General features: G+C 61.4%; 1 protein-coding gene across 3 annotated transcripts in view; it reads left to right on the top strand.

The window, feature by feature from the left end:
* CCDC85C (coiled-coil domain containing 85C) overlaps positions 1–26,010 on the top strand; it is an 83,166-nt gene extending 57,156 nt beyond the window's left edge. The window contains exons 2-6 of one of the 3 annotated variants that reach the window (XM_032618055.1): positions 5,452–5,525; positions 16,085–16,189; positions 20,918–21,013; positions 21,869–21,967; positions 22,786–26,010. In XM_032618055.1, the coding sequence (XP_032473946.1) occupies positions 5,452–5,525; positions 16,085–16,189; positions 20,918–21,013; positions 21,869–21,967; positions 22,786–22,875 (464 nt within the window). In that variant the 3' untranslated portion in view covers positions 22,876–26,010. Of the gene's footprint in view, positions 1–5,451; positions 5,526–16,081; positions 16,190–20,917; positions 21,014–21,868; positions 21,968–22,785 lie in introns of all 3 variants that reach the window. The other 2 variants (XM_032618046.1, XM_032618063.1) reach the window with 2 other exon arrangements.
* The last annotated feature ends 334 nt before the right edge of the window (positions 26,011–26,344 follow it).

Below are 26,344 nucleotides of genomic sequence, written 5' to 3'. Positions count from 1 at the left end.
AAAGTTCCTGGTGAGGTTGGCACAAGACAACAGGGTAAATGCTGTGGGCTGAGGTCTGAGGGACAGTTGCCCTTGGCCGCTGGCATGCTGTACCCTCTGTGGCCTTGGGGGTGCCAGGTCACCGTCACAGGCTGAGCGCTTCTTACTGTCATTGCAGCTGCTGCTGGTGGGAGCTCATAGGATTAAGAGTCAACTCCTCTGGGGAAACCTGTTCGCCCCAGCCCGTAGGACTGATTCCTGTTAGGTCTTCAGGTTTTTCCAAGGGCCTACTACGTGCTTAGCGGTGAGCTAGGTGGGGAGGGGGTGACAGGGGTGATTGGACATGGCCTCTGGCCCCCAAATTCTTGCAGTTTGGACCGATGGTGAGGCTGGGGTGACATTGCCTAGGCAGGCAGGGGGCAGGCTGCGGGGGGCGGAGATGTGACCTGGCAGCTTCCGGGAGGGCAGAGTGCCCTGATGGTCAACGCCAGCACCTGGCACAGGACTCCTCGGTGGAGCCAATCAGCGCCAGTGGGGAGGGGCTTGCAGACCCTCGGCTCCAGGACTCCACCCACCCACGGGCTGCTCTGGTCCTGCATGCCCCGGGAACAAGGACCTGTGAGGAGGGATGTAGGAGGGCAGATGTTCAGGCTCCTGTGGGCGAGAATGTTGCGGGAGCTCTCCCTGTCACTCCAGATGGAAGGTGGATCGTGAGTCCCCCAGAATTGGACCAGTGGGCCCTGGGAGGGTCAGGGAATGTCCAGGGGATACCTTGGCCAGCCTGGCTCGGGGTCCTTTTCGTAGTCACCTCCCTCATTCCACCCCCCCACCCTCCCGCAGCAGTCAAGCCAGGAAAGGGCTCTTCCCTCCCTGCTGGCTCTACTCCTTGTTACTGCAAACCTGGGATTAATTTAATTACACACTTGTCTCCAAGAGGCGGGGGCATGGAGGCGCCCCGTGGGATTGTGAGTTGCCCGAGGCTGCTGGGAAGGATCGTCCACCCAGGGAGCCGGGCCCTTCCTGGCGTCCCCTGCCCTCCTGCTCTCGCCCCTGCCACCAACCCCGACTTGAGGGTCCACCTAGCTCTCAGTCTTCCCCACGGCAGGGCACCTGCTCTGACCCCCAGGTGACCAGATGTCTGGCTCCCTGGCTCCTGGCAGCATGCAGAGCCTGGCTTGGGGAGCTGAGGGTAGGGGCGGTGGGGATGGGGTCCCGTGTGGCTGGGGAGGCTTATCTGGGTCTTTGAGGAGGCGGCCTCATAGCCTTTTAAACTCTGCAGGATCGGGCAGGCTCGGGGCTGAGCCTGGGCCTCGGAAAAGGCCCCCAGAGCAGAGCTGGGGGCAGTGGGCAGAGGGTGGCCGATGGGGCCGACTTTCCACGCTGTCCTCTGGGCCACCCTTCTGTTTCCCTTGACATTAACATGGGACTCTGCGATGTGAAGGTACAATCGTTTAGTCCCTTCTCCTTTTATATAGAGAAAGATTTCTCCCTATTCTAAAGGGAGATTACTTGAAAATTAACAAGAAACAGTGAATAAATAAAGTCACCCATCTCCTCGTGAGCAACACCACGGTCAGTATCTCTGTGTGCCTCATTCCTGGATTTCTGTTTCAATATTTTTAAACATAATAGCAATTCTACGTGTAGTTTTGTGTCCAGTTCTTTTCACTGGCGTTTAAGTGTTTTTCTTACCGTTGAGGAGAGAGACTCTCCTCAACGTTGTTGGTTGGCGACAAGGGTATAAACTGTCTGCTGTTGTTGGACGAATAGTTGTTTCCAGTTTGCGTCACTGTAACGCTGTCTGCATTCTTCACGATTGCAATTCATTCCTTAGGATACGTTCCATTGGGAGCACTGGGTGATTAAAGGCATTTTAAGCTTCTCACGTTGTTCTTTTGAAATTCAGAAGAAAAAGCCAACAAACCTTTGATGTCTGAAGTGTACTTCATCCTCTGCAGCCTCTTGGGCTTTGGACGAACCAGACAGATGGGCTGAGCGGAGCGGCTCCTTGCTCTGGGGCCATGGACGCGGCCTGTGGTTTGTGGGATGAGCGATGGCCTGTGTCCCTTCTCGTGGCGCTGGATCTGTCGCCGCTCCTTCTTCCCGACTGCCGTCCTGGGAGGTGGGCGTGAGGCTGTGGAGCGGCGGTGTGCCCGGCCCGCCTGCTGCCCAGCGCGGGCGCTAAGCTGGTCGGCACGTCTGCTGACTCCCACCCAGGCCAAGCTCCAGCGGCAGTCTGACAGAGAAGGGAAGGGCTGGGAGCTCCTGGCTCAGCGCATCGGAATGGCAGAGGGACACAAAATCGCCCCCATAGCCAGGAGACCATGGGCGGGTGGTGTGCCCGCCTTCAGGGTGCTCTGCGGACCGTACAGGGCAGCGTGAGAGTTAGTGACCTGACTCAGGTCGCTGGTCACACACAGGTGGCTGGTCCTTCTCCTGGCTTCAGGGCTGTGCCTGGCAGCACGTCCCCTGGAGGGGCTGTGGTGAGCAAGGGGGCTGGCTTGCGGCCGCGCCCGAGGGTTGGGCAATAGTGGGGCATCCAGGGGAGATACTTGACCAAGAGCCACGTCTCATTAGGGACCTCTGCTGGCTTCTCACAATGGCACGGTGCTGTCAGCTCCTCTCAAGAGCGGCGGGACACTTGGGGTCCTGAGCACTGACCTATGGGGGTGGGCCTGAGTGGTAGGGAGAGGGTCAGGAAGTCTGGGCCCTGGGCTCCCCTGCCTCACCTGCCAGCAAGTAGGGACACTGTTTCATTGTGGCCTCCTCGTCTGGAAAACGGGGACGATGCCTTTTGGCCCCTGTGAGCCTTCAAGGAGGCGCCAGGTGCAGGGGCTGCTGTGCGTCACACAGTGGGTGGATGGGGGGGGACCTTCCCTCCCCCACCGACCCCACCCAGAGGAGGATCACATAGGGGTCAGTGGTTGTTTTAACGTGTAAGGTTGAGGGAGCTGGGAGGGTCTTTGGAGTTTACCTTATCTGCTGTTTCCCGGGTGGTGTTCCAGGGAACCCTCCTGCCGGCAGCAGGTGGAGGACACAGAGGATTGGGGAGGCCAGGCTGCACCCCATCTCCGTCCCCCTGCTCACAGGGCCCAGCACCCCTGGAACACTGAGGCCCTTCCCGTCAGGCCTGTTCGTGAGGGCGGGTGCGGACACGATGTGGGAACTGCTGGTCAATTTGGGCTGATTGACGGGTAAACCGAGGCCGGGGGCCAGCATGGGGCGTGAACTGTAGTGACTGCTGAGGGTCCCCTGCCCGGGCCCTGGGCACAGGGAAGCCTCTGCAGTCCCCGCCTGGGGTCCGGTCCCCCCACCCTGCCCCGCCACTGCCCTGCGTGTGTATAAAGAAGCCATTGCGCCTCTCACAGGTCACACAGCGGGGCTCCTCGCAGAGCTGCCCTGTGTTACCAGGGTCTCCCTGGGAGTGAGGGGGAGTGGCCTGGCCAGTGACCCTCTTCCTCTCTAGAAGGCTCCACATTCCTGAGAGGTGACTGGCAGGGAGCAGGGGGGAGGAGTTGGTTATGTAATTGGGGCGGGTGGGCCGCCCCCCATTCCTGCCCAGGGCGGGGCTGAAGGCTCCTGGGCCTGGTCCAGGGCTGGGGAGACAAGGCTCCTGAGGGTATGCTTGGGGAACACAGTGACCCACAGCAGGCAGGTCAAGGGGCACACGGGCACCTCCTGTAACTGGGGGCGCGTCAGAGGCAGCAGCTCGGCACTGCTGATGGGCGGAAGCTCGTGAGGCCTGGGCCAGCCTCCAGCGCAGGGGCCTTGGGGCCATGGGGAGGGGGCCACTGGCCGCCCCATCCTCACAGGGCGCCCCTGGACCCCTCCTCTGCCGGCGGGCCCTGTCGGGGAGGGGCATGGCGTCCGCGTCACACACCTGAGGGCCCCGGGCTCGTCCGCGGTCATGCTGACTGTGCTGGCGTGGATGCGTGACGGTCCAGCTTGTCCTCTGGCTGCACCTCAGCCCCCTTTGCCCACCTGGGAAGGTTAAAAGCCCCCCCGGGGGGGCAGTGGTGTGGGGCATTAGGGAGCTGGCTTTGGTCGAAGGTCTGGTGCCTTCCGAGATGAAGGGCCGCTGGTGTGATCCGGGAAGACCCTGAGTCCTGCTGGGGGTCGGGGCCGGTGGATACAGCAGGAACAGCGACTGGCCCAGGGGTGGGCAGGGCCCAGGCTGGCGTCTGGGCTGTGTGGCCTCTGGCCGGGCGCTCGTGCGGGTGAGAGGCGCATAGCCGTCCCTTAGCAGGTGGCAGCAGACCTCCTGGGGGAGGTACCCCATGCTGTCACAGAGGTGCTCAGACCCACCTTTCTTCCCTCGGCACGGGCACCTGCTGTGATTCTTCGGTCCCCTTGCCTACCCTACCCTGTGTTAACCTTCCCTGTCCCGTGTTCTGCCTCCCTCCCCTCGCCCTCTCTGCCCCATGTCACCCTTGGCCTCCACCCAGGCAGGCTCCCTTGTCCTGGCCTGGAGTGAGTTAGTCATTAGTTTTCTCCTCTGAGCTGATTTCCAGCCCAGTGGGGAGGTAGGACCAGGGCTGTGGGTAGCCGGGGTGGCGGAATTTCTCCCGGTTCTTTTTTTTTTTTTTAATAGAGACAGGATGTTTTCAGGTGGTTTTTAAAAATTAATTAATTAATTAGTTGGCTTATATTTTGGCTGCGTCGGGTCTTCGTTGCTGTGCGTGGGCTTTCTCTAGTTGTGGCGAGCAGAGGCTTCTCTTGTTGCGGAGCACGGGCTCTAGGTGCGCGGGCTTCAGCAGTTGTGGCACTCAGGCTCAGTAGTTGTGGCTCGCGAGCTCTAGAGCGCAGGCTCAGTAGTTGTGGCACACGGGTTTAGTTGCTCCGCGGCATGTGGGATCTTCCCGGACCAGGGCTCGAACCCGTGTCCCCTGCATTGGCAGGCGGACTCTCAACCGCCGCGCCACCGGGGGGCGTCCCTCTCCCACTTCTGACGTGACTGTGCAGCGGGGTCAGCGTGGTGAGGGAAGGTGGATTTCACCCCGTCCGCGTTCAGGAGCTGGGGGCGTGTGGTTGGAGGTATCTCACTGGCCCGACTGCAGGAGGGGTGGTGGGTTATCTGCGTTATGCAGCCCCCCGAACAAATCGCTTGTAGAAGTTCTGTGCGTCAGACAGGATGGAGCGGAGGAAGCCCAGATGCTGACTTGGCATGCTTGGGGCCTCAGTTTCCCCCCTTGAGCAGGGGAGGGCCTCCCTGGACCCTGGGCCTGGGGTGGGCTGCCCCTGGGTGAGGGTCCCATCAGGGGAGCATTTGTGAGAACTCTTTTTGGACCTGAAGCATTGTGGAAGTTGAAGGAATCAGCTCAGGACGAGCTGGTGAGGGAACCCATCACCCCCTTTCTGCAGGTCAGGGAAACCTGGGCTCAGAGGCCCACCGGAGGGGGCCCAGGGGAGGGTGGGCCCTCCTGTTGGATACAGTTTGCCGACGGGTGACATGCCCCCTTTGTGTCGTTACAGATCCCTCGTCCACCTACATCAGGCAGCTGGAGACCAAGGTGAAGCTGCTGGAGGGTGACAAGCTCCTGGCACAGGTAGGCTGGCTGTGGGCCAACCCCACCCTGAGGGCCAGTGCAGGCCCTGCTGCCCACCCACCACTCTCGCCCCAGCGCGCCTGGGGTTCCCTTCCCCCTTCCCACCCCTAACCTGCCCCCGACTCCTGCCCGGAGTCACCTCCTGGGACACCTGGCCGAGGACGGCCACCTGCCTTCCCTCCATCACAGCCTTTCCCTGTCTGTCCCCCCACCGTGGTCTGTGAGCTCCTTGGGGGCTGGTGCTGGGCCCGTCCCAGAGATGGTGCAGAACACACACACAAGTGCTGAAGAAATGGACTGCTTTGCCCTTTGGATGGGCGCATCAAGGCCCAAGAGGCGGGCTGGCCCATCCCCGCTCAGACCCCCATGGAAACTTCCCTGCCCCTGCCGTGCCAGTTTCTCTCTGGGCTGGGGTCTGCCCTCCTCCCTCCTGCCTGGCCTGAGTCCACAGACAAGTGAGGCCTGTCCCCAGCACAGGGATGGCGGGTTAGAGATGGGTGATGGGGTCAGTGCGGGGAGGAGGTGGTGCAGGATGGGAGGTGGGGGGTAGGCGTCTGTGCCCTTGGCGAGTGCGGCTGGAGCGTGGAGGGGGCATGGCTGCCAAGACGAGGGGCCTTTCCTGCTGTTGGCAGGGTGGTGATGGGGGGCTGTGATCAGCCCGGTCGGTCGGGGTGTCTGGGGCCAGCTGGCTCGGCTGACCCTCCAGCCTCTTTCTCCCTTGTACTCATCCCTGACTTCATCTCAGTATCCCTCTCCCCTGCCACATCTGCTGGCCCATAAGTGGCCGGCCGGGATGCCCAGAGCGTTTCTCTGGGAACCAGCCCCAGGGAGGGCTCAGCTGCCTGGCCTCGTTGCTAGGCGACCAGTGGGCTTGGCGCCACTGCCCTGCTCAGACACCCTCTCTGCCCACTGGGCGGCGGCTGGGATGCTCACAGCCCCAAGTGCAGCCCGACAGCTGCCATCCCACCTCTCGCCCTCGCAGGGGCTGCGGGAGATTCCCCCTAGCTCGGCAGGACCCTGCAGCGTACGTGGTTCACATTTGGGTCTTTGCTCCGTCACATCCCACGGCCACCGCGCTGTGTCAGGCGCATAGCCAGGCACTGAATTGCAAGGCTTGTTTTCAAACAAAATGTGTCATTTGTTAAGGTGCTGGAAGGGCCTGGCTACAAGATATGCTGGCTCCTCGGGGCTGGCAAGGGCAGCGAGGGGCTGGGGCCTCGCCTGGCGGTGGGCTAGGGCTCCTTAGACCTGAACACTCCATGTGGGCTTGTCCTGGTTGCTAAGGAGGGTGTGTGGGGCGGGCTGAAGGAGCTGTAGGCAGGGGCGATGGGGGCAGCATCAGGACTTGGGGGCCTTTGCTCTGGAGCTGGTTCCCATCCAGTGAGTAGGGAAGCAAGTCACTCACTTCAGCCACTGTACAGCAGGGTGAAGGCCAGGACCTCGCTCTGGCAGTGGAAGCCTCCGACCAGCGGGTCAGCAGCCTTGAGTCTGCCCCAGTCCAGCTGTTCTTTGTGTCACTGTTTCTGGGGAGAAGCAGGTTGAGAGCTTGGACCCCAGATTTGGGATGCCATTTGCAATGCTGTTCTGAGGTCCAGCCAGGGCATGGCTTGTGGTCCTGTTTCCAAGGACAAGGACAGAAGTGTCCCTGTGGCCCCTGCTCTCCTAGGCCACGTTGTCCCACCGTGAATATGCACCCAGTTCCACATGGTAGACTTGACCATGGACTTGTGCAAAACCTGCACACGCTCAGGCTGCAGAGTGGCAGTCCTTCCTCTTCCTCCTGCCTCTGGGAACCCCCTGGTCTCATAAGGGAGCCCCCCATAGCTGTGTCCACTTGCCCCGTGCCCACAAGTGCAGAGGTGGAGGTTGACGGGGCCCTGTGTCTGGAGCATCAGGGGTGCGGCCACCACCTGGGCAGGGGGTTTCTCTGCCTGGTCCCTCCCCACCAAGCCTGCTCTGACCTGCTCCCAGGGGTCAGACTGGGGACATTGTCCTTGTCCTGGAGGCAGCAGCAGTGGGCTTCTGTCCCCGACCTGTACCCACGCCAGGCTCTCCAGAAACACACAGCCATCAGATGGGGACGCGACCTCTCGCCTGGGCCCGGGTTTGCTGGCTTCAGGCCGATTGGGCTTTAGGGACAAGAACATGCTTTGGCCCGGCTCCTGGCTGGTACAGGAGAAGTGCTGGGAACTCAGAGACCATCCAGTGTGCCAGTGTTCCAAGTTTCTTGTTTCCTGAGTAGACTTTTCTTTCTCCCCAAATGAAGCCTTGGGAGGCTGAGCTGCTCCGGTGATAGCCGTGGGTGCTTGTGTGTGTCATGGGGGTGGGGCACCTGGGTCCTATCCTCGTCTCTTCCTCACGAGGACTCTGCTGGCGAGTGGGGGTCTTGCTCAGGGTCTCCCAGTGAGCGGTGTCAGGGCCATACCCAGCATCCCGAGAAGGGGGCAGCCGTGTGGTGCCGGGGCCTTGGCCCTCCAGTGCACTGCATACCCACCTGCCCTGATCCCCTTGCTTCAGCCGAGGGCTGACCCTCAAGCTACAGTATGCAAAAGCACCCAGGGGCCAGGGTGTGGGCAGGGCATCTCCAGGGTCATGGGCGGGACTCCTGTTGCCCCTGCCACCTGCTGCCACCAGGGCTTGGCCTTGAGGGTGGGTGGGTGCCCTGGAGGAGGGCGTTGCTGTTCTGAGCCGTGCAGGAGCTGTGAGAAGCAGTGAGAGAAGGGCAGCTTCTGGCCTGCTCAGGGCTTCCTGGCAGCTGTTGACACCTTGCCTGCCTCTGGGTTCCTAGGGTGGCTCAGGTGGCATCAGCTTTATGAGGACCCTTGAGCCACTTCCTCTCCCCTGGCCTGTTTGCTTACCTGTAAAATGGGCACTCACTCACTCCATGTGTAACTGATCACCTGCTGTGTGCATGGCGGGGTGGGGTGGGGGCGGGGGTACCGTGTGTCCAGGCAGAGGCCGACCCACAGGGGGCACTCTTGTGCTGCCTCCTTGTCCTGGCCAGCAGGCTCATGTATACGGGAGGGCTGTGGAGGACAGTGGAGGTGGGGAGAACTCCGTGGGCAGGGCTCGGCCCACAAGTAGAGTACTGGTCTTATTTTGATGAGTACCGGTCCAGGGAAGATGGGGTTTTCTTAGCCTCCTTCCTCCTGGCCTCCTGCCAATAGCCTCCCCCAGCCACCCCCAGGTGGCCCGGCACTTGCTCTGGGCTCTCTCAGCCCCATAGGCTGCCTCTCTTGCTGATGGGATATTGGGATCCTCCTTGTGAAGCCTGGCCCTGACCCCTGCTGGACTGTTAGGTACTCAAGGACTGGGCTGCTGGGTCTCAGTGGTCACTTCTGTGTCTCAATGCCCAGCTGGACTTGATGGATGCATCTTGGGGAACCCTGGCTGCACCTGCCTGGTCTCCCAGGCTGGGAGGGGAGGCTGGTTCTTGCCCAGAATAAGGAAGGTCTGCTTAACCCAGGGAGAGTGGCTTCATAAGGCAGTGAGTGTACCATCTTTGGAGGTAATCAAGTGTGGATGGATGGATGGATGGGGGTGATGGATGACCGTGTTTGGGAATATTGAAGAAGGAGATTGCTGCCATGGGTGGGATTCTGGCCACGGTCTCATGGGCTCTAGCTTGTGAGATTTTATGATTCTGGCACCTATATCTTTTCAGTGAAATCAAATGGCACAGAAACCTCCAGCTCTGTGCAAAGTGGAAAATCTGCCTTTGGCGAAAAGCAGGGGAGAGCAATGTTATTCTTCTATCTTCGGGTGACGTGGCTTTGGGGTTTGGGTGGGAGGGCAGAGAGCCTCTGTGGATTCCCGTTCCCCACTGCCCACCCTCTCCCTCCACGGCCTCTATTTAACTCCAAAACAGCTTTAATTAAAAATGTGCCAGTGTTCACAGGCTAAATTACTGTATTGCAGTTCATATTTTCTTTCTCATGTCGGCTTTAAGATTTCATCAACACAGCTGCTTCCTCTGCAGTGATTCATCTGGAGCCCAGTATGTGATATGATTTTCCCGTGGATTCTGTGCCTAGCCGGGCTGGGCTGGAGGCGGCTCTGATTGACGCGGGGGCCTACGCTCTGTCGTTTCCTCCATTCACTTCCCTGCTGGGCTGATCAGTGAAGGCTCCGCACGTGCCCAGAAGCCAGCTTCACAAAAGAGCAAGAAGCAGGTTGGGCAGGAGCGGGCGGCCATCTGGGGGAGAGGAGGCAGTGGTCCAGGCCCGTGGCTGTGACCAGTCCCAGCCTGCCCCCCTCCGCCTGGCCCCTGTGCCCGCTCTTCCCATCCTGCCATGCCACACAGGGTCACTGTACACTCAGGTTGGAAGTGACCCCGGGATTTACACCAAGCATGGATGGGGAAACTGAGGCCTGGGTGGAGGAGGATTTCCTGGGACAGGTGATTGTATTAGTTTGCTAGAGCTGCCGTAACAAAGAACCATGCACTTTGGCGGAGCGGGGTGCGTGGAGAAGGGGCTTAAGCAACTGAAATGTATTGAATGTATTGTCTCACAGTTCTGGGGAGCATGGGGTCAACAGGTCAGCATATGAATTTGATTGGGACACAATTCAACCGGTAGCAATGGTGTTGTTGGCCTGACGGTATAAGAAAGTGGGTTTGAGCCCCAGAGGAGTCTGGATTCAGATAATCCCTGCTCCACCACTCACTGGCTGTGTGGCTTTAGGTAAGGTACCTTATGTCCTGGTGCCTGGTTTCCTCACCCATAAGACAGGGATGATGGTGATGCCTGCTACAGCACTGACTGGAGCCTGGGGGCACCCGGGCAGTGTGTGCCCTTCTCTCCTTTTCCTGGTCTTGGGAGCCTGGGATTTTTCAAGGTCTGGCAGCCCACGCCCATTCAGCCGGGCTTGGTCCCTGATGGACTGCTCCTTCTTGCCTTTTGTCTGCGTTTTGAACCATCCAGGCCTTGGGACTGAGGAACAGTCTGCTACTATCTGAGCCCATTGCTGACACCTCAGTACTGTTTCCCGCCTCCCCAGGGAGGGCTGTTTTGGTTGGTTGGTCCCCTTGCCCAAGCCCTGCGGAGATGCTGGCCTCATGGTATGTCTGTGGTGGCAGTTCTGCTCGCTGGCATCTTCTGTGACGTGCTGCTTTGTTGACAGGCTCTGGGCCGTCCCTGTTTGCCTCTTTGGTGTTCCGGGGTTGGCTGTCATGTCCCCGCCCCTTCTGTCATGAGTGATGTGGTCTCCGGAGGGCTTCATCTGCTTCATTAGCAGAACCTTAGAACCAGTGCAGCCTCTTCCTCAGCCAGGGAGGAAACGCCCTCTTTCCATCATCCAGGCAGATGGTCAGTCTAGCGGCGTGGGCAGGAAGAGAGACTAGGAATTCTACCTCTGTCCCTTACGCCCGAGGCTTAACCAGTGTCCACCGTGAGCCAGACACCAGGTACTCAGCATGGTAAGAGGCCAACCCCAGAGCCGGAGGGCCTGGTTCCAACCCCCAAAGTGCCACTTACCAGCTGGGTGGCATTGGGCCAGTGGGTTAACCTCTCTGTGCCTCAGGTTTCCCAGCTGTAAAATGGGGACACTAACGGTGTCTGCCCCAGGATTAAAGGGCAAATCACGGAAAGCACTGAGGGCCGGGGCTGGCTGGCGATAAGGGTCGTGGGTCAGCCACTGTGACCTCACCTGTGGGCCATCCAGCAGCTGAGTGTCCTACTGGACCCCAATTGACATGCAGGCAAACACAGACCTGGAAGTGGGCGAGTTGCTCAGGTCCACTCAGTTGCGATGGGATTTGGATTTTGCAACACCTGTGCCCTCCAGAGTCCCCCACCTGCCTCCACAGAGGTTACATGGCCCGCCCCTCACTCACTTTATCGGAGCAAGTAATGGTCCCGCCAGGGGACCCGTGAGGGGATGACGGTCATTGCGGTTGGGACCCGGTCAGCGCGGTACCCATCAGTTACAGGCTACGTGGTTCTGGGCAGTACACACATCCGGGTTTGAGAAATGGTTTAGGACCTGAAGTCGCATGGGGGTAGGGGGCAGTGCCAGCTGCGGGTGAGACATCAGCCACGCGTTAACCGCACGTGGACGCCACGCTGCCTCGTCTGAGCAGTAACCGGAAGAACCTGCTGGATCCCCGGCCACGCCGCAGCCCCTTTGATTCACGGCCTGCTAATGAGTTCTCGTAAAATTAAAGGGGGATAAAAGCAGGTAAATCTGGTTGGTAGGACCTGTATGTTCTCGTGAGAGACCTTGCAGGCCACCTTCGCCCTGAGGACGGGCAGATACCTGGCCTCGCCCAGCTGGCTGGGATCTCGGGGTGCCTCAGAAGGGCAGCTGTGTTCTGGTGTGAGCCTCGGGGAGGGCTGTGAAGGGGTTGAGGCCCCAGTTCCTGGCGTGTGGTAGGCGCGCTGTCAGTCCTTGTGCAATCTGGAGTTTCTAAAAACACGGGGCTCCTGTGAGGCGCCTTGGGGACCCCGACCTCGGCCCTTGGCCTCCCTACTGTAGCCCAGCCGAGGTCCTGGCGGCTTTGGGTTAATGGGTGTCCAGGGGAGGGAGGGCAGAGGTGAGGGTCGTGGTTGGCATTGCTGGGTGACACTTGCTCTCTTCCCTTCCAGCTGCCCCGCCCCTATGGCCGCCCGAGAAGCTGGCTTCAGGTAGAGCTGCCCGGCAGGGCTTGTTTGCAGTGCTGTGTGGGGTGGGGGCTGCTTGGAGTGCTGTGTGATGCCCTGTCTTCTCTGGGTGCCCCCCGCAGCGCCCTCCCGTCTCTTCCTGGGGGCTGACCACCACCCAGGGTGCCCTGGTCCTGCCTTTAGATTCATCGTGGGATCCGCCCTCTCTCTGAGCTGGCGTTACTGCCCAGCTTTACAAAGTAAAAGCAAAAGAGTTATGAGACAGTGGCCTCTTGTGATGCTGCACCCAGGCCCCTGCTTACCCACCTCTCACCGGATATGCCCAGCTTGTGAGGTCATGGGGCAGGTCGAGATCTGCACTTTGCAGGAGAACCTGCAGTGCCTGGTAGGGTGAGGGCTTGCCGAGGCCACAGGAGTTAGTGCCGGCTCCCAGCTGGCCCAGGTCCTTGGGCGAGGTCTCCAGGGATACCTGGAGGTAGGAAGAGCCCACCAGCGCCCAGTGCTGGGCTCCCACCCTCTCCGAGCGCTACAGCCTTGCCACCCCTGGGAGGTAGACGTTACTGCCCTGTGTTAGGGTTTCGGAAAGTGGGGCTGGTGTCACTTGTCACCTGTCCCCATGATAGAGACACCGACACCTCCCTGTACCACGAGGGCTGGCAGGCTGAGGGATGGCTCTCACCGATGGGGTCCTGCCCCTGGTCACTGCGTACACATCGGCCCATGGGCCCTGCGTCTGGGGATCTGAGCGGTCACCTGCGGGCAGATTGCCAGATGGGGACGTCCGGGCGCCCCGGTGTCGGTGCTCACCTTCCATCTCCACAGTGGCAGGCCCTGCTTCACCTGTCAGGCACTGCCTCCCTGCCTGGGTGCACCCAGTAGGACCATGTCCTGTTGTAGGCTGCGGCCCACCCGAGGGACTGAGAGCCCTTTGGGACCAGGAAGGCAGGGTGAGTAGCTGCTTCTGAGCGAGCCCAGAAAGCAGCCCCCCAGTGAGGAGCCCTGAGCGGAGGGGCGGGGAGGTGGGCGCCTGGCCGTGTTTTCTCTGAGTTCTGCCCTTGGCACGTTTCTGTTCAGCACCTCCTTTGACGGTGCTCCCCAGGAGGCTCTGCAGGTGGCCTCAAGGGAGCCCCCGGCTTTGCAAGCAGGAGTCCCTGGGCAGGCAATGACTAGGTGCTTCTGTTGCTGGGAGCCTCCTTGCAGCCCCACAGAGGCCCGGAGAGGCTGGGGTAGCCTGAGTTCACACCACCCGCCGCGACCCGCTCTGAGCTGGATAGTGTTGCAGTGATGGCCCTGGACAGAGGCCCCGGGTGCCCTTAACAGTGGGATGGGAGGCTCTGCAACCTCCTGGGTCTCTCCCTCCCGGTCCAGAACTCTTGTGCTGGGGGACAGGGCAGGGTGGAAGCGGCCGTTGCTGTAGCTGCAGCGCTGGATCGTTTCCTTCCCTTTTAAGGATCCGGGCAATTCTGTTCCAGCTCCTACTCTGTGTGTCAGATCCGCTTCCCTGTGTCCCGAGGGACCCCGTTAGGGGGCCTGGGGGGCAGGGCAGTCCTCTCCTGGGGAGCAGTGGTGCGCCCCGTGTCCTGCCCGCCCCGCCGCCCCAGAAGGCCACTTCAGCTTCGCTCCACCTCAGTGGTGAAACCCTAGGGATTTCATCTTCCAGGGCACCAAGAGGCAAATGGCAGGAGTTTTAATTCGGGTTTAAGTGCAGTCGTGTTTCTTCATGTCAGTGCGTCATTAGCTGCGTTGCCCCAGCATTCTCCCCGCCAGCTTTGTGGCTTTTTGCTCATAAAGTGCTGTGGGCTCGCAAATAGTTATGGACATCGCCGAAGGCAGGGGTAGGAATTGCATGCAGCTAAGTAAAAACTCCCCACCCTCTTGCACACACACCTCCTCCCCAGGGAATTATCTGCCGGGAGGGAGGAGACACGCAGACCTGTGTTTTCAGTAGCACCACATGGGCTGCTTCTGAACCCATTTGGTCCGGGATCAGAGACGCTGTGGAGGAGGGGAGACACAGCCCAGAGCAGAATCTAGATGGGGTGCGGGTAAGGACAGGGCAGCACCCGCCGTCCTGGTCCCAGGGGCCGACGGGGGAGAGCAGTGGCTCCAATGCCTGGCCCTGTGGTCAAATCCATGCCAGCGTGTGTGTGGCCTGCGGCCCCAGGGGTGGACGTTCAGCATGTTGGGTTGCTTTCCACTGGAGAAGATTTTGTAACTGTCGCAGAGATCTGGCCAGGAAAATAATTGGTTTTGGGATTTTTGCCTATAAATGGAGCTGGGGGGGCGGATCCCCGTGGGAGGGTGAATGAGTGCTGGGCGAGGGGCGGCGTCTCTTTCTTGTTGGCGCCGTGGCAGAGGCTCGGCTCAGATAGACCCCTGGCTGGGCCAGGGAGGGTCAGTGTGCCTTGGGCTCTAACGCCTCAGGTTAACCCAAACAGGCCTTGGTCGGTGCGTGACAGTCCCATTTTAAGATAGAGGACTGTGACCGAGGTCCCCCTGTAAGGCCCTGCTGCAACTCAGGGGACCCCACTTCTCTCCCCTCTGTGTCCCTTGGTGACCTTGGCCACACTCAGGTACTCCCTGGGCCACGGGAACAGTTCTCAGCTAGGCGGCTGGTCGGCTGGCCTCTACTCTCCTCGGGCAGGCAGGAGCCTGGGGTGGGGATGGGATGGGAGCGGGGTAATGAGGGGAGTGACTGCCTTTCTCCCGTTCCTCCGGGCAGCCTCCACTCCTGTCCTACAGATACTTACAGGGCACTGCTGTGTGTGCCCAAGCCCTTGCGACCTGGGGCGTCCGACCTGGGTCTGATGGGGGCGGGAAGGCAGAACCCAGGGAGTTGATGAGGCTGGAGGCCCCGTGAGAAATGGGGGCCTGGGTCCAGCGGCGGCGGGGTGGGGAGATGGGTGTGTGCGGGGGCCCCCGGGCAGAGCAGGGGAGTGCTGGCGAGGAGGAGGGGCCCCCAGGAGTGGCTGCCGCCCCATCTTGCCCCCCCAGCCCTGGCCTCTTCCCCTCCAGGGGTTTGTTTGGACCACTCCACGGCCTGCTGCTGATTTATGGCCGCTGCATTTTATCTGCCCAGAAGTGCTTCCGCAGTTCCTTTGAAGTAGAAGAGGGTGTTGGGGTCAGAAGCGCCACCCCAGGGTTATAGTGATGCGGAGGGTCCAGAAGCCAAGGTTCCTGCTCAGCTTTCTGTTTCAGCTGGATTGAGCGTGACCCCTGGGTCCCCCGCCCTCTGGGTCCAGCCCCAGCTTCTGCGCGGCTCTGCTTTGCCCCGAGGGGAACCACCTCAGGCCAAATATGTGCTTGTTCATTCATTCACTCATTCATTCAGTAATTCATTCATTCCTGCTTCCCCCCTCCTTCTAAGCGTGCCCCGGGCACTCATTAGTCATGAGCCCAGCTGCGCTGGTACCTGTGGATACAGAGGGTGAGGCCCAGGGCTCACACCTCGGGCAGCCCCAGCCCCGTGGAGGCGGGAGGACTTCCCCGAGCACGTGGGCCCCAGGGGCTGCAGAGGCCGTTCCCCAGGCCATTCGGGGACCGAGTGCAGGGTGCTGGAGCAGAGGAACGAGGGGGGCGGGGCGAGCCACGCTCCCATTCACTCACCTGTTTATTCAGCCGTTCAACAAACGTTTATAAAATACACAACAGGGAGTGAAACGAAGCCCCTGGCCTCGTGGCTCTGACACTTAAACAGAGAGATGGATGTCAAAGGCTACTGGTGACAGTGGCAGTGAGATAAAATTGGGGTGGGGGCGGAGGGAGGGTGCACAGGCCGGGCCTCCAGGCAGGTGTGAGGAACAGAGCGGAGGGAACCCACGGAGGGACCCCTGCCTGCACCGGGCAGGGGTGTCTCGTCCAGCCGCCCAAGGACCTGACGGGAGCATCCTCGGCCCCCTCAGCCCAGCCCCTCACCCCTCACGTCTAACCCCTCTCCCCTTCTCTCTCACGCAGCAGGCAGGCTCTGGAGAGTTCCGGACGCTGCGGAAAGGCTTCTCCCCGTACCACTCGGAGTCCCAGCTCTCCAGCCTGCCGCCCTCCTACCAGGATGCGCTGCAGAATGTAAGTGTCCCTCTCCCAAGAGCCCCACTGTTCCCATGTGGACCGCCCACCTCCGGAAGTGGAGCGGTGAGGCTCAGACCGGCTGGTGACCTGCCCAGGGCACGAGGATGGTCCACGGCTGAGCTGGGATTGGGATCCTCAGCTTCTGCCCGAGCTGCTTCCAGGGCAAGGCTTGGACGGCGCCTGGGCTCCCGACCCTTGACCCTCCCCCCTCGACCCTTAGAACCTTGTAAGGGCCCGGCGTGGTGGTGAGAGGTGGAGGCCCAACTTGGGATACCGTTGCCGGCAGTGCAGGCTGGGACAGAGGCCACGCGGCCCAGCCGTCATCTGTCTGTGCAACTCGTCCGCCTCTGTCACTCCTTGGCCACAGCAGGGAGTGGCTGCCCTGTGTGTACGTGAGGGCGACTACCCCAGACTTTATAACGGAGGTGGGGGAGGAGCTCAAGTTTATGACCGTGGGCTTCCGTTATCACCAGGGCGCCTCCAAGGTGGTCCTGGCTTCTCACCTGGGCTCTGACCTGCCCTGGGTGGGACAGGGAAGGCAGCGTGCAGCCAGCTCCCTGGGATGTGCATGCCCGGCTCAGGACTGCTCCCTGTGGGTGAATGTGCCCGTCATCCCCCTGTGACCGAGGGATGTATTCTTGTATTCAGAATACGCAGATCTACAGAAGGAGAAAGTACGTTAGTGGTTGCCAGGGGCTGGCAGGAGGCGGGAGGAGGTGATGAAAACGTTCTGTTGGATGACTGTACAAATCTGTGAATGTGCAAAAACTACCTCCCAAGAAGCACGCGTTCGTGTGAGCTCTGTAGATGTTTATTGAGCATCTGCTACATGCAGGGCTGTGCTGGGCGCTCTCCACACACAGAAGCCCTGCAGCAAGGCAGGGACTTGGTGAGAAGTCCCCACGGAACAGATGAGAAACCGAGCTGGCCTGAGGTCACTGGCAAGGTGGGCCTGGACTCTCTCCCCCAGGGTCCCAGCCCGGCTGTCTCCCTTCCATCCCGGCCGGCAAGGGCAGCCCCGGGGTTCCTCCCTGGGCCTCTGCGCTGGCAGGAACAGGCTGATGCTGCCGCTGGCTGCTGGCCGAGCGCTCTGCTGTTTCTCTTCTGAGGCCCTCGCACCTTCTCCAGGAATGTAGCTGCTGACGCTGTGCAGGCTGCAAAGCCTGCTGATGACACATAATCCAAATATTTATCCAGGAGCCCCGTGGCTGAATGAGGCTCCATGATGAAGGGCTCTCAAAGCCCAGCCTTGCATTGCCCCCACAGGAGTGGCTCCCCCAGCCCTCCATACCCTCTGCCCTCCGTTCATTCTGATTGACTGTGGGAATCCTAACAGCTAACGGGACTGGGCACTGAAGACTTCTTGGTGAGCTGCAAACTGTAAAGTGCTGTGCAAGCCTGGCTGGCTCCTAGGACGTGCAGATGGGAGCAGAGGGAGCTCACTCCCCGAGGCTGAGCCCCTGAGGCCTCGACACTGCTAGCGGAGGGCATGAGTCTTCCGGAAGGCTTCCTGGAGGAGGCCTTAGGAGGGGCTCCCTGTGCCTTCTTCAGGCTGCCTGCATGCCATGGGTTGTCACCCCCTTTGGAGGGAAGGAAGCTGAGGCCTACCGGGGTGGGGTGGGGTGGGATGGGACGGTTTGCCAGGGTCGCATGGCTAGTGCGTGCCAGCACCAGGCCAAGGTGGGCTTGGAGGCCAGGGGCCAGCGTGCAGCACGGGGCCGCGGGCAGGTTCCTGGGGCAGACGGAGAGGGTGATGGTGTCTTGTGGGAGGGGCAGCCCCAAAGGCTGCTGAGGAGGCAGTAGAGGGGCCAGAGCTGAGGTGGAAGCTCAGAGGTCAGGCCCCTTGGGGTGTTTCTAGGGCGCTGAGCCCTTGCTGGGCCCTGGAGGGCCCGTGGGTCCACAGGGAGAGGAGGTTTGTGTGGGGGGACCCCCTGTGCTCTGATGCTGCTGGGGGCCTCGTCTCTTCCACAGCTAGGTGTGGGCACATCTTCTGTGAGGCTACCTGCATGTCCACATGTCAGAGAATCCCGGGGTGAAGCAGGTGACCCTGTGGGGTGGGGAAACCTCCTCCCTGCCCAACTGGATGTCCCCATCCTCCCCGACCCCATCCCTCCCCACTTCTCCCACCCACTGCCTGTCAGCGGAGCGAGCAAAGGAGGTTGTACCCATCAGGGTCTGAGAGGAGGAGGCTTTTGACAGCTCCCTCGGGGACACTGGTTTCCCTACTGTTTTTTGGTCAGTTGACTATTTTTAAGTGTCCATTTCGGTGGATTTTAGGATCTTCACAGATTTGTGCAGTCATCACAGCAGAACATTTTCATCACCCTGGAAAGAAACGCCGTGCTCCTTAGCAATCCCTCCCTGCAACCCCCCGCCCCCAGCCCCTTGGCAACCACTCATCTACTTTCTGCCTCTCCACATTTGCCTTTTCTGGATATTTCATATAACCCGGAATCATAAAATATGCCATTCTTTGTGACTGGCTTCTTTCACTTGCACCGCGTTTCTGAGATTCATCCACATTGTAGCACGTGTCAGACCTTCATTGCTTTTTATTGTCGAATTTTATTGTCCACATAAATTTGGACAGAGTTTTATGTGCAACAGCTGTGTGGGTACCTCACATCTTGTGTCGTTCATCAGTTGCTGTGCATTGGTTTGTTTCCACTTTCTGCCTGTTGTGACTCGTGCTTCTCTGAACACCCCTGCACGGGCACGTGTATGGACGCCTGTGTTCAGTGCTCTTGGGAGCACCTCCCCGCTTTTGGCTCCAGCGCTGGAGTCCCCCAGACCCGGGGTGGAGGCTCGGCCCCCTCGTTTACTAGCTCTGTGGCCTTGGCAAGTCGTGCAGCCTCTCCTTACTCATCTGTAAAGTGGGAGCATAGAAAGACAGCGTCTGCGCAGAGGGTTGCAATCGGCACTCCGTGGGCTGCTCTGCTCCGAGTGGGCTCTTAGGAAGTCGGGGGGAGGCATCACCGGGCTTTCCAGGCTGTGGTCCTCCCACCATGGCAGGCCTGCAGGGGTGAGCTGGGTTTGGGAAATGCTCTAAAGGTCGCAGTCCTGACCGCCGTTCGGTGGTGGCTTCAGTCGCAGGAAGCCGCGGCTACGCGCGTTAGCACCTGCCGTCCGCTCGGTGGGGTGGCCCGGGAAGCGGTTGGATTGCACGGCCTATCCCGGCCACTGCTGGCCTTTGCTTCAGAATCGGCCCCCTTACAGTGCGGGCGGTCAGGGAGCCCCAGGCGCAGACAGGACCTGAGGCCAGAGGAGCCCAGGGCCAGGCGCCTTCCTGGGCTGTACTTGTGTGCGGTCGCCCCCTGCTGGCCTTTAGTGGGGAGGGCAGCCTTCTGTCTCAGGGTGTGCACCTATGTGTGTGTGACCCGCCCCCCACCTGCCTCCCAGAAGCCGCTTTGGTTTCCCCCGCGTGACACACCCGGCCGGGCAGCCTGGGCCAGAGTTAGGGAAACAGCATCCCAGGCTCTCCATACAGCCTGGGACACAGGGACCCTAGCTGTCATGCAGACAAGGAAACCGAGGTGCAGAGTGGGTCGGGCCTGCCTGGAGAACCCTGCCCAAGCCCAGCTCTGCCGGACATCAAGGCTGTGGGGTCTGGCCTCTGCCTGGAGCCAAGAGCAGGGCGAGCCTGCGAGGCCCTGGGATCAGGTCCAGGCCACGCGGGCCGGTGGGGAGAAAGAAGGCAGAGGAGGGTGGCTGCTGGTGGTGGAAGATTCCAGGCCCCGAGGGTCCCCGCACAGCGTGGCCTGGCTGGGCAGGGTCCCAGGGCGATGACCTCACCAGCCGAGCTCACTGAGTTGGCCTGGTCTATGGAGGGGTCATCGGGGGCCACCGACGGAGAAGGAAACCAAGACTCAGAGACAGGAAGGATGCCCAAGGACGCCAGGGTCTCCCCTTCACGCACTCCCTGGGGTGTTCTTGGCGTTTAATCTCTGCCTTCCGGCATCTGCCGGTTCCCCTCAGGTTCCCTCTCAGCGTCTCCTGACCTCCCGGCTCCTGCTGCCCCGCGGTTGCATCGGCCTCCTTGTGTGTGGGCTCCTTCTGTGCGGCCCTGATCCCTTCTTGACCTTGCTCTGGGGCCGGGGTCCCCACTGCAGCCCCAGCCAAAAGCCCTGCCTTCCGCCCCATGGACACCTGGCCAGAAGGAGCTGGCCAGCCGGGGAGAAGCCGGGCAGACAGACACTCGGCTTCCGACACGGGCGGGCAGAGGGCCAGGGAGTGGGTCCCTTCCTCTCCCGGCCTGCCTCCCGGCCCCTCAGGCTGATGCGGGTGGTGGGCACATGGTTGCCAGTTAGGGTGTTGGCAGAACGAGGTGTCACTGTTCCTGGGTGGCCGGACAGAACTGGGAGGGTCAGGGCTGGAAGCCCCAGGAACGCCCTGGGGGGTGGAGGCCGGGGAAGGAGAGAGGCCTTAGGAGGCAGGCCGCCTGGGGCTGGAGCCCAGGTCCTTCGCATCTTCCCGGGTGACCGGCAAAACAGACAGCAGACATTCCCTGTGGGCTGTTTAGAGGAGCCTGCGGGATGTGTGTGGGGAGTCCCGATGCTGCCCCCCTGCCTCACGCCCAGCCTCCTCTCCCCCGTCACCTCCACCCCCATTTCCTCCCGCCTGGGCCCTGGCCCCGCAGACGCAGTGCCCTCTCCCAGCTGCTGGCACACCTGTGGCTGCCACCGGGGAGCCAGCCAGGGCGAGCTGAGACGCACTTCCTTCCCACAGGGCCCGGCCTGCACGGTTCCCGAGCTGTCCCCGCCGCCCTCGGGCGGCTACAGCTCTGCGGGACAGAAGCCCGAGGCTGTCGTACACGCGATGAAGGTGAGGGCCAGGCCCTGCTGCTCCCTTGGGGGCCCCCAGATCCTGCTGCACTTCAGGAGCCTGTGACCTTGGACCCCGTGTTTGCCCTCTCTGAGCCTGGGGGCAGCTGAGCGGCAGGGCAGGGACTTTGGTCTCTGGGTGGCCGTGGCTGCCTGGAGCACCGTGGTGTGGGGATTCCGCGGGGTGCTGGGTAGCGGCCAGGGAAGCTGAGGCCTGGGGGAGGTGGGGGGAGGGCTGGCACTCCTCAGGGTCGGGGATGGGGGTTGGGGGGTGAGGCTCAGGTCTCCCAGGCCCACTCTCCTGTGCCCTGCTCAGGAACTCCGGGTGTGCCCTGCGGTGCATCTCCCACCACGGCATCCCCATCCCTTCACGTGTATGCGCGCCGTGGACGCAGCGCACGGTCCCCCGGGTGTGAGGCCTGGCACGGCTGCACAGACACGGCACACTTGCGCCTGTGCGGGCGGTGACCGGGACACACCCATGATGTGCGTGAGCCGGGCCGCCCTGAGGCCAAAGTGGGGGTCCGGGGTCGGAGTGAGTCCCCCCGTGTGACAGTGGTCCCCACCCCACCTGTCCTCCCTGCTCCCGCGTGACCTGTCTTCTGCTCTGACCCCGATGCTGACACGGGGTGCTGCTTCCCTCATGCAGCGTCCTCGGTGTCGCTGTACCGCGGGGAGAGGATGCGAAGCGGGGAAGGACCACCTGGCCCTTAGGCCTCTTCATGCCCCTGTTCCCTGCACACCACCCCTCCGTCCCGGGACCCCACGGCTCCCCTTTGCAGCCGGGGCTCAGGGCGACCTGCCTGAGGCCTGCCCGGTGGCTTCCGCCCCTGACCCTGGGCCCTGTCCCCTTCAGGTCCTAGAGGTACATGAGAACCTGGACCGGCAGCTCCAGGACAGCTGTGAGGAGGACCTGAGTGAGAAGGAGAAGGCCATCGTCCGAGAGATGTGCAACGTGAGCCTCCTGGGGCCCGGGCCGGGGGTGACCTGGGCGGGCCCTGTGCGGCCATTACTCTCCCAGGAGGGGCCGGTGACCTGGGGGCTGGGAGCAGGTGCTGGGGCTTCGGGAGCCCTGGCCTCTCTTTGTCCGCTTGACTTCCTCCCCCCTCCCGCCTCCCTCCCCAAGAACAGGGTCCCTGATCTCTGGTCTGGCTCGCCCCATTGATCCTGACCCTTGGCCCCTGTCCCCTGATGTCTGTCTGGCTCCCAGCCTCCCAGCATGCTGGCGCCCCTGCTGGCTGCCAGCGCACAGGTGCTGTTCACGGGGGTGCAGGTGGAACCCTCCATTCTGCAGGATGCCCCACCCTGGAGCTAGCTGCCTTGGCTTTTGGAAGCTGGGCTTCTCTGGGTCTTTGGGGAGGCAGAGCGTCATCCCCCAACCTGCCTGGCCAATACGCATGGTCTCCTTGGACTCGTGAGGGAGCCAGCAGGGAAGGTGGATCACGGGGCTGCACCTGGGCCTCGCTTGGGGTGAGGTGTCCCGAATCCCCCTCCTCTGCCGCCTCCTGGGTCTGTAGGCCCCACTGGACAGCCGCGAGGCCAGGTCTGCCCCCAGATGTGACCTGCTCGGGGTGGGAGGTGTGGTTGTGAAGGGTGGACGTGCAAAGACGTACTCTGAGGGTCTCTGGGCCTCACGCGGCCTCCATGTCCCCTCCTGGCCCCATGGCTCTCGGGACGCAGGTGATTCAGAAGAGCGATGGGGCAGTCTGTGCGCACAGGCCCCTGGGCAGGCTTGGGATGGGCCCTCCACTCACAGCTCGCCCCTCCCCACAGGTGGTCTGGAGAAAACTGGGAGATGCCGCCAGCTCCAAGCCCTCCATCCGGCAGCACCTGTCTGGAAACCAGTTCAAAGGGCCTTTGTAGGGCCGTTCCCCTGTGGACGTGGACTGGCCCTGCCTGGGGTCCCCAGACGTGGGCAGGCTCTCGCGCCGAGCCACTGTCTTCTTTTTCCGTGGTGAATTGTACATAGGACGCTGCCTGCTGTGGCCTGGCTGCCGGGGGTGCGACTCCATTTCCCACCTCTCACACACCAGCAAACCGGGAAGACTGTTCCCCGCAGCAGAGCGGCCTGGACAACCTCCTTCCTGCTCTGGGGCCCGGGCTCTGGGCTCCACTGGCGAGAGGCCGAGGCTGCTCAGAGATGTCCGGCCCAGGAACCGTGCCGGGCTGTGCCCAGCCTTGGTGGAGGGGCACCTCATCAAGACCTCCATCCCCGGCTGCCACCTGTGCTGGACAGAGGCCGCTGGCAGCTGGACTGATGCATGGGGCACCACTTCTGACCCGCCTGCTGTGGCTTGAACACTGGCTCCATAAGCACTGGGTCCCCAGAGTCGTGGACGAGGAAACTCACCGGCGGCCCTTCCTCTGGCCCCAGGGCCCAGCCTCCCCGCTGCCGGCTCTGCTTGTTTTTAGAGTTCACGCCCCTACCCCTGGCCACACACTCTGCAGTGTCCCCTCACCCTGTCCTAGGCTGTGCCCTATCCTTTTGGGTCCCTCCTGCCCAGGGCCCGAGGCACCTCCATTTCTGTGCTTCGCATCATGGGCTGTGTGGAGTCTCTGGGCTGGGCCTCTCTCTCTGCATGGGTGGCACTGGGCCGTGGCCGGGCCTCTGCTCAGGAACGGTTGCCCCCGGAGCTTGGACCCCTCTTGGATCACTGTGGGCGGAGTCGCGTGGCCGTAGGTGAAGGAGTTCTGCCCTCCTTGGGAGAAGCCCTGCTTGGCTCTGTTTTCATTTTCCTGTGTGACCCTCAGCAAGTCACTCAGCCTCTCTGGGCCCCTGGTCGGGAAAGGAGGGCTCAGAGGTTCGAGGCCATCGGCTCTAGTCAGCCTGTGTCCTCACTCACAGCACGCGAGCCAACGGGGTCCTCCTGCTGGAGAGGCGGCTGGTGGGTGGGCTGGGAGGGGCGGAGGCCCCAGCTGAGTTCCGCTGCCTCGCTGCCTCCTCTCGGTGGACGGTCACCTCCCTTCCTGAGCCTCAGAGTCCTCCCCTGCAGAGTGGGCAGCCTAAGGTCCTCCTTGCAGGGCTCTGGGGATCAAGTAAGACCTTCAGTGTAAAAGGATCGTGTATAAACTGTAAAGCGAGACATGTAAATTTTAAAGTTTGTGTGCGAGGGCAGTGAGGCCCCGAGGGCGTAAGTGATCAGTGGCGTATCACAAACGAGATCCCAGAGCCTGGGGGGTGGGGACAGGCCGCTGTTGTAACCAGCCCCCGTCCACCTGCTGTCTGCAGTTCCTCCCCCATCGCTGGACTCCAGTGGTCATTAGAGCTCTGTGCGCGGGCGAGCGAAGAGCCCGAGAGGCTGGCTTGGCATCGGACAGGCCTCATTCGAGGCTCGCGCGAGGGATGGGGACCAGGTTGAGGGGACGGACGAGGCTGCCCCGTCCCTCTCCCCAGCGGGGACGCTGAGCCGTCCCCACCGCCTGTCTGCCATCGGCACCCTTGGGTCGACACTCAGGGGAAAGGCCCGCGGCCCTCACTGTGCCCGAGGAGTGCTGAACGGGTGCCGGTGACGGCGTCGGGCACGGTCCTCTTGCCCTGGGTGTTACAGGAAGCTATGGGCTCTCTGGAAGGAGCTGGTCCCTAGGTCATGTGATGAGATCCCTGTCACTAGGGGTGTGCACTTGGAGCTGGGTGAACATCCTTGGTCACGTTCTGGGTGACTTCTGCCCGGGTGGGCAGTCAGCTGGAGGGCAGAGGTCCCCTCCCGGGTCTTGGAGTCCAAAGAACCATGGAGCAGCTCGAGGGGGGTCTGGGTCTCTTGGGTGGGAGCCACATCTGAGAACCTGTGTGTCACGTCTGGGTCAGGCTAGCTTGGCCACCGCTGAAAATAAGCAATAAGTCAGGTGTCCTGGTGACTGCAGGTCTCCTGCAAACTGACCCAGGGAAGAACAGCCTCCAAGGGACCTTTCCCTGCCAGAGGGAGGTGACCCTGTCCCCTAGTGCTGCGGTGGCGTCCGGGGAGTGGGTCAGGCGTTCCCTCCAGAAGCAGCCTCCCGCCCGCCATGAAGGCAGGCAGCACCAGCCGGTGCCGACATCTCCTTCCTGCCCCTGCCTGTGTCCCGGAGCCAGCACTGCATGGGAATGGCTTTTGAGGACAGAATCGTACCTGTGACGGCATCTCTTAACGTAAGCTGTCGAAAAGCCTGCAGCGCCTCTGCACGCCCCACGCCGGCCTGGGGCCCAGCTGCAGCGGGAGCCCACGGCTGGGAGGAGGGTCCTGGGGGCCAGCTCGGGGTGAGTCCCTGCTCTGCCACTAGCAGGGAGTGCGTAGGGGGTGACACTGGCGAACCTCCCATCTGGAGCCTCAGCTCAGAGAGCTCGTGGTGGGGTGTAGCTGAACCTGATGTCCTTTCATAAACACACTGTTTCTAGCGCCCGAAGCCCCGTGTGCCACCTGTGCTGTGGCTTCCTTTCCCGCTGTGATGGATGTCGCCCTTCCCTCCTCATCCCAGGTGGCCGAGCCCATCCTGGAGTCGGAATCCACTGAGCACATTTTTATCCAGAAGTTATTAGCCACACATCAGTGTTGTTCAAAGAGAAAAAAGTGACCTTTTCTTTTTTCTTGAAAACTTGAGAGGAAACAATACATACTACTGACTTTTTTTTTTTAAGAAACAAAGGAAATGCATGACTGCAGAGCGGGAGAGGTGTATATTTTTCATAACGTGGGGGAAGTACTTGTGCTGCTCTCTGGGGATGGGCGGACCGCCTGGCCCCTGGCCCCAGGCCGGCAGCCGCGCTCTATCTACCTTCTGTCGGATGTGACCGCCCGAGTACTGGGGCCGCCCCCTCCCCAGCTCTGGGCAGAGCTGGGAGCCCTGGACTCCTGTGCCCGTTTCTACCTTCTATTGAACCACTTTGATTTGGGGAGAGAAAAAAAAATTAGAACTTTTTGATAGTGTGGTAAAAACATTGATTTGAACTATTTTAGTAAAAGGAGTAACAGAGAAGATTGTGATAGTGTATACTTTGCGTTAGATAAATAAAGGCTCTTCGCAAGCCTCCGTGGTGGGTACGCAGTGCTCATTTGTTTTGGGTGAGGGGGCCCCTCAGGGCGGATGGTGGGGGCCGCTGACTGCTGCTCCATGGCCTCTAGTCATAGGCCAGAAGTGCAAAGCATTTCAAATCCAAACCCTGGTCTAACCCAGGGCCCTGTCTATTGGAGGGACACTGACAGTTCCAAACCAGCTTGAAATTCAACTGCTTCCTCCCAAGAAAGTCCATGCAGGCACTGGACGTGGGAGGCTGCCCCATGAGGGTACTGCCCGGGGAGGGGCTTGGGTCTGGCCAGTGGCCAGGCCTCTCCTGGGCAGCGTTCCTCCACTGCCTGCT

The sequence above is a fragment of the Phocoena sinus genome, chromosome 2 (genome assembly GCF_008692025.1).
Source record: "Phocoena sinus isolate mPhoSin1 chromosome 2, mPhoSin1.pri, whole genome shotgun sequence".
Classification (NCBI taxonomy): domain Eukaryota; kingdom Metazoa; phylum Chordata; class Mammalia; order Artiodactyla; family Phocoenidae; genus Phocoena; species Phocoena sinus.
This window is presented reverse-complemented; position numbering and strand designations above follow the sequence as displayed.